Here is a 7,240-nt window from a genome sequence, read left to right as displayed (position 1 = left end):
TTCGAGTATGTATATTTTGTATTTTAATATTAGTATTATGTATACTCTAATTTATGAGTTTTCTTTTATGTGCAATGATTTTCACATTTTTATGAGCAAGTCTCATATTACAATTTTGTTGCTTACCATTGCACTTGACATTTAGTGGACTGTATATACTTTTTATTTAATTTATTGTTTACATGTATATTTTTATGTATTAATGTAGTTGTGTCAAAAATATAATTTTGTATATATAATTCTATCTTAAGGTTACAAAACTTTCATGTTCATATCTTTATGAACATTCTGCCAGGGGCCAAAGTTGTATCTTAACTTTACTTGTATATTATGTTTTATTATTAATATTTTTTAATTATGTCTAACTGGAAGTTCAAATGGAACAGTCACAGTTCTTGTTATACATTTGGATCTTATATATAAAATAGTAATGATTAATGCTATTATCAAAACTATTGTTAGCGAAACGTGACCACTTACGTGATGAAAATTTATATTTTCTGTTTTGAGGAGTTCTATTTGTTGTTTAAGATGTACGATATCTTTGGTATTGTTTATTAATGTTGAATCAAAAGGTTTTATTTGTAGTTCTGGAATATCTTCAATATCTTTAACCCAAGAAGAGGATAGCAATTCTTTTTTAATTTCAGATTGTACGTGATGAGATGCTGTTACAGTTACTCCTTCATGCCGGACTGTGCATCCTTCTCTTATTGTCATAATGCCTTGACTAGGGATTTCCATATGCATTTGTTGATTATTATCACATTCTAGATATATCATTGCTTTGCTAAATAATTTGTAAAGCCACCGATTTTGAGAAGATAATTTTATCCAAACGTTTTCATTTGTAGAAGGTTTGAAATCACATGCTTCATTTTCTAATTGTTTTAAAGCTGCTACTTCACATGAATTATCCGTCGCTGATTTCCAAGCTAAATTTCCAGGACATTGGTAATGATTCTCTGAGTTAGTAGAACATTTATCTAGATCTACTTGGTTTATAAGTGAATATTGATTCAAATCAAACTTGTATATTAAATATTCTGCCTTTATTTCTGGAATAATCATATTCCCTTTGTAATTTATTGGAAGTGGATTTAATTTATATACGTTTGACGGTTCATACGATATTAAGGGAATTTCTAGGTTTATGACTAGCCGTGAATCAACAATTAAACCTTTAGCAGTCATCGATTTATAAATTTCTTTTAATTCGTTACCCGATTGTCTTCCAGGTAGTATTAATTTGTGTGGTAGTTTGTTTCTAATAAATTCAATTTCTTTATTAAGTTGCGAAGGCTTTAATAGTTTTGGATTTATGCGACCATGATTTATGTCAATTAGAAGATTAATTATTGAAGTTTGGATTTCTTCACATTCGTCCATAACTATTCCTATTGAAATGGTTAATATTTGAAACATCAAGGTCATTCGTTCAGCATTTTGATCTTTTATTAGTTCGTTATAAAATTTATTAAGTTGTTGATTCATTTTCTCAAAATTACGGTTAACTTCATCTGTTGTCTTTTTTTAATATATTTATGGTAGAATCAACTACCGATGTCTGCCTTTTAAACAATTTTGCTATATCTTTTTGGTTGTCGAAAATATTTCTAATATTTGATTCCATATTTTCTCGGTCATCAGCATCCATAATTCCGAATAATATATGGTAAATTGAACCAACGAATTCGAATGGTGCTCGCTTTTTTCTATTTTGTTTTTTCATAAACAATTCATTATTTGCTTTAAGACTATTATATTTGTCATTTAAAGTTGCAGTAATCATTATGCAGGCATCTTCGTAATAGGTCAATATTTTGCATTGATTTTCAAGTCTGTTAATAAATTCTTGTATTTTATGCATCCGATCATAATAAGTACCTAATTCGTAATAGACTATTAAATTCCATTTTGAATTTATTATGTCCATTTTACTAATCGGTTCCAAATATATTGCTGTATTATTTTTTAGTTTAGTCACTGAAGCTCCTGATTTAGATGTATCATTAATGTATAATGACTTAGTTTGTGTTGCTAGCATGAGTATCGTTAAGAACCACATCATCAATTTGCTTGATTTACTCGGTCGTTCTGAGGTTGCAGTATTTTTTGTTATTCTCGAAGTCAGCAAACTTGTCACATGATTTGCTTCCTCTGCTCTACTGCTGTTTGTTACCTCCAGTGGGCATAATTTGTGAACGGGCCGTTTAAGTATGCCATTTTGTAATTTTAGAGTTACAACTCTTATATTTCCATCCTTTCCCGGATGAGTTTCAATAATTTTTCCTAATGGCCATTTGGCTGGATGAGTTTCTTCATCTTTAATAATAACTATTTGTCCTTGTACGAGATTAGCTTGTTTGGTTTTCCACTTCATGCGTTGTTGCAACATTACAACATATTCGCTTTCCCATCGTTTCCAAAAGTCTTTTTTAAGTTTTTGTATTAATTTCCATCTATCTAATGAACCTATTTGGTCTATCTATCTATCTAATGAACCTATTTGCTTCAGGACAATCTATTATTGGACATCCTATTAAAAAATGGCCAGGCGTTAAAACGTCTATATCGCTTTCACTATCTATCGCACATAAAGGTCGTGAATTCAGTACTGCTTCAATCTGTGATAGCAAAGTAATCATTTCTTCAAATGTCAATTTAGTTTCGCCTATCACTCTTTTTAAATGATATTTCACCGACTTCACTCCTGCCTCCCAAATTCCTCCGAAGTGAGGAGCTGCCGGGGGCCCGAAATGCCATTGAATTTTATCTGCTTCTAATATGGGAGCTACGGCTGAATTATTTTTGATTGCCATTTTAAAATCTCGGTCTAATCTTCTACAAGCTCCGACAAAATTTGTTCCATTGTCCGAATATATATGTTGACTTTTACCTCTTCTAGCAAAAATCTTTTCAAAGCAGCTAGGAACGCTTCGGTTGTTAAATCACTTACTGCTTCTAAATGAATAGCTTTTGTTGCCATACAAACAAATACAGCTATATATCCTTTAAATGTTTTTTGTCCTCGTCCTTTTGAACATTTCATATGAATCGGTCCTGCATAGTCTATACCAACGTGTGTAAATGGAATTGACATAGATACTCGGAATTCTGGAAGATTTCCCATTAATTGTTTTGCTACTTCTTTGCGGTAACGTACGCATCTACTACAAGTTCGAATTGTCTTTTTTATAGAATTCTTCAATCCAACAATCCAGTAATTCCTTCTAATCATTGATTCCATTAACTTGTTTCCTCCATGTAAAGTTATTTTATGAATATTTTCAATTATCAATGATGACAAATGTGACTTATTTAATATTATTGGGTGCTTTTGATTAAATTGAAGATTTGAATTACCCAATCTACCTCCTACACGAAGGATTCCCTTATTATCCAAAATTGGATTTAAGCTTGCAATGCTACTTTTATGATTAATTTCTTTTTTTATTTCTAAACTCTGAATTTCCTCTCTAAATTGTAATTTTTGCTGATATCTTATTAACATTTCTTCAGCTTCCTTCATTTCAGATTTAACTAAGTATTCAGGGCATTTTTTCCCTCTTATTCTTTTTACAAATCGCAAAATATAAGCTACTACCCTTATTAATTTGCTTAAACTAGAATATTTAAGTATTACCTTATCCAAGAAATGTAATTCCTCTGAGGTTGTCACATACGTTGCATCGATTTGAATAATCTTCTTTATTGGCCAATGATGTTCCTCTTCTCGCAACCATTTTGGTCCCTTCCACCATAGATCGTGTTCTATTAGTTTGTTCGCCAGTACCCCTCTGGTTGCTACATCAGCTGGATTGTCCTTTGTTCCAACGTGTTGCCATTTCGCATTGGAAACAAGTAATTTGATTTCTTCTATTCGTGTTCTAATAAATCTGTCTTTACTTTGGCAATTATTTATCCATGCTAACGTTATAGTTGAATCGCTCCAAGCAAATATTTTCATTTCTCTGTTGATGACTGTTTTTATCCTTTGCAGCAATTTAGCAAGTAGGTGAGCCGCGCATAGTTCCAGTTTTGGTAACGTTTTCTTATTTTTAATTGGATTCACTTTAGTTTTACCAGCAACAATTGTTATAACTGATCCAACTTTAGCATATACAACTGCTGCATAAGCTTTCTCTGAAGCATCTGCGAATCCATGTAGTTCAAATTTAAAGTTGTTTTTAGTTTCAAACCATCTAGGAATTTTTATTCGTTTTATCTCTGGTATATGCTGCATAAACTCTTGCCATTCTTTTGTTAAATTCTCGTCAAGTAACTCGTCCCAGTTGAGTTTCATCAACCAAAGTTTCTGTATAAATAACTTTGCTATAACGGTTGTTGGTGAAAGCCATCCCATTGGGTCGAAAATTCGCGCTAAATCAGACAAAGCTTGTCTTTTTGTAACCAGCTTTTGCGTTGAAAGATTCGTATTAAATCCAAACATGTCTTTGGTAGGATCCCATTGAATACCCAATGTCTTTATTGTTTCGTCTTCTGCTATTTTTATTACTTCATTCGCGTTATTTACCGGAATTGTTGCTATGATTTCACTGTTGTTTGACATCCACTTCCTTAAGTGAAATCCATATTTTTGTAGTTGTTTCGATATTTCATACTGAATGGCCTTACATTCATCTATTGAATCTGCTCCTGTCATTAAATCGTCCATGTAGAAGTCGTTTTTAATGATGTTTGAAAGCAAATAGTTGTGGGGCTCGCATAGTTTGGCAATTTCTTGTAAAGTTCTCGTTGCCAAAAAAGGAGCTGATGCTGTCCCATATGTAACTGTTTGTAGTTTGTATTCTTCTATCGGCTCTCCTTTTGTTTCTCTCCACAATATACGTTGGTAATCTTGATCACTATCTGTTATTTTAATTTGTCGAAACATCTTTTCAATATCACTAGTTAATACATATTGCCAAAGTCTCCATTTGATTATAATGTCAAATATATCTCTTTGAAGTCTCGGTCCTATGAAGAGGATGTCATTTAAACTACTTCCATTTGTAGTTTTTGCAGACGCATCGAAAACTACTCGTAGTTTAGTCGTTCTACTGTCTTCTCGAATCACTGCTTGATGTGGCAAATAGTATTTTCCGCATTTATTTTCACTTGCTTTTTCCATGTGGCCCATTTCTGAATATTCTTTCATAAATTGCACATATTGTTGTTTTAACTCGTTATTTGTAGCGAACCTTTTCTCAAGATTAAGAAACCTCGCCATAGCTTGTTTGCGAGAATCGCCCAATTCTTTTTCTTGTTTAAAAGGTAGATTGACGACAAATCGATTATTTCCATTTCTTACTGTTGTTTTTTCAAAAATTCTTAGGCATTCATCATCATCTGCTGTATCTGCTGGAGTTGTAGTGTCTTCTATTTCCCAAAACTTCTCCAATGTTGTAGTAACCGCTGCTAAAATTGTATTGTTTTTTCTCGGTTGTTGTAAAACTCCCGACAATATCCAGCCCAATTTCGTAGCTTGACCTAGTATTCGATCCTTTTTAAATATACCTTCTTCTAGTATGTCGGCATATATGTCACTTCCAATGACAATATCGATTCGATCTGATTTATTGAAATTGGGATCAGCTAAAGTGTAGTTTTTCAATTGTTCTACATCCCATTTAAACGTTTTGTCTGGTTGAGCACTCGCTAATTTCGGCAAAATTAGTGCTTCGACATTGTACGCCTCGTTGCTTAGGAATCTCGGCTTGATTTTAATGTTGATTTTAAATTTGGACACTCCCACTGTGGTATTTCCTAAACCTTGTAGTTCAGTTACTTCTCTTCTTCTTGGTAAATGAAGTATTTGAGATGCTTCTTCGGAAATAGTAGTTTTTTGGGATCCTTGATCGATTAGAGCTCGCAATGTCACATACTCTCCATTTGCTGCCTTCACCCTTATCTGTGCTGTTGCTAGGAGTATCGCCATTTCCGAATGTTTCGTCATCATTGTGGAAGATGTTTTTGTGACATTTTCTTCACTTCCTCCTTTTCCTTTTTGGAATTCATTGAAGTGCAATAAATTATGATGATTTCTTTCACACTTATTGCACTTCTTTTTATTATTACATTTTCCTTCATATACGTGATCAAGGCAAATGTAGCATAACTTGTTGTTTGTTATGAATCTTCTTCGATTCATCGTAGTCAATGTCTGAAACTTTCTGCATTCACCAATTTGATGCCCAGGAACCTTGCAGTATACACAATTATTTTGTGCCGCTGTATAAAATGTAGGTGTTCGCTGTGGCTGCTTTTGATTGTTCCATTTAGTTGGTTTTCTGTCGCGTATTGCTTCTAGAGCTTGATATTGCTGTTCCAGAAAACTGAAGACGTCATCTAGGCTTTGTATATCCCTACTTTTTTTTACGTTTTGCTCGTATAAACGTAGACTTTCTTTGTCTAGTTTTTCGAACCACTATCCGAGCTATGATGGCTTGTTCGTCATTTAAATTTAGATTTAGCCCTTTTAAAGCATAAATGCATTCTTTGGTGGTATCTAACAGCTGCTTCATGCTTTGTGCACTTTCTCCATTTGCTGTCGGTTGATCAAGTAGTCTGTCTACTTGTGCTGTAAATTGTAGCCTTCTATTCTCATACCTTTCCTTGAGAATTTGCCAAGCAGCTTCATAATTTGTTGCTGTTACTGGTAGATGTTGAATTAATCTACCAGCTTCTCCACCTAATGATGTCTTCAATCGGAACATCTTTTCCACTTCTGTAAAGTGCTTCGAATCATGCACCAAACTTTTAAAAAGATCGTGGAATGACGACCATTGTTTCATTTCACCGTAAAACATCGGAATTTTAATTTCCTGCAGTTTTATATTGGAATACATTGTTTGTGGTGAATTATAATTATTTAATTTCTCCGTTATCCTTTCGATGATGATTTTGTATTCATGACGAAATACATCTATTTGTTCCTCAATAGATTCTTCAGTTGTTTCAACTAATTTGATATTTTGAGTTTCAAAATATGATTCTTCAACATTTTCAAATGTATTTTGAAGCTTGGTTTTGAATTCTCTCATTTGCTCGAGAGAATCCAATGCATTTCTTCGTATTTCATCCATCGTGCTTTTGAGCATTTTCGCTCGACGTTGATATTTTCTTTCAACGCCAGGACGCGGCTTCAGGTGGTGCGACCTGAATAGTTTGTGGCGTAGATTCTATTTGCCACATGCTGCTCACTGCTGAAACAACCTTCGGCAGTACTTTGAATTCT

At 33.3% G+C, this 7,240-nt stretch overlaps 1 protein-coding gene across 1 annotated transcript; it reads right to left on the bottom strand.

The window, feature by feature from the left end:
- Positions 1 to 6,612: 6,612 nt before the first annotated feature.
- On the bottom strand, positions 6,613 to 6,964 carry LOC125780179 (uncharacterized; the record flags this gene model as incomplete). Its single annotated transcript, XM_049461951.1, has 1 exon — positions 6,613 to 6,964. A coding segment is annotated over one exon (352 nt), but the record flags the coding sequence as incomplete, so codon positions are not given.
- Positions 6,965 to 7,240: the final 276 nt, after the last annotated feature.

Source organism: Bactrocera dorsalis, unplaced genomic scaffold, assembly GCF_023373825.1.
Source record: "Bactrocera dorsalis isolate Fly_Bdor unplaced genomic scaffold, ASM2337382v1 BdCtg172, whole genome shotgun sequence".
Lineage (NCBI taxonomy): Eukaryota > Metazoa > Arthropoda > Insecta > Diptera > Tephritidae > Bactrocera > Bactrocera dorsalis.
This window is presented reverse-complemented; position numbering and strand designations above follow the sequence as displayed.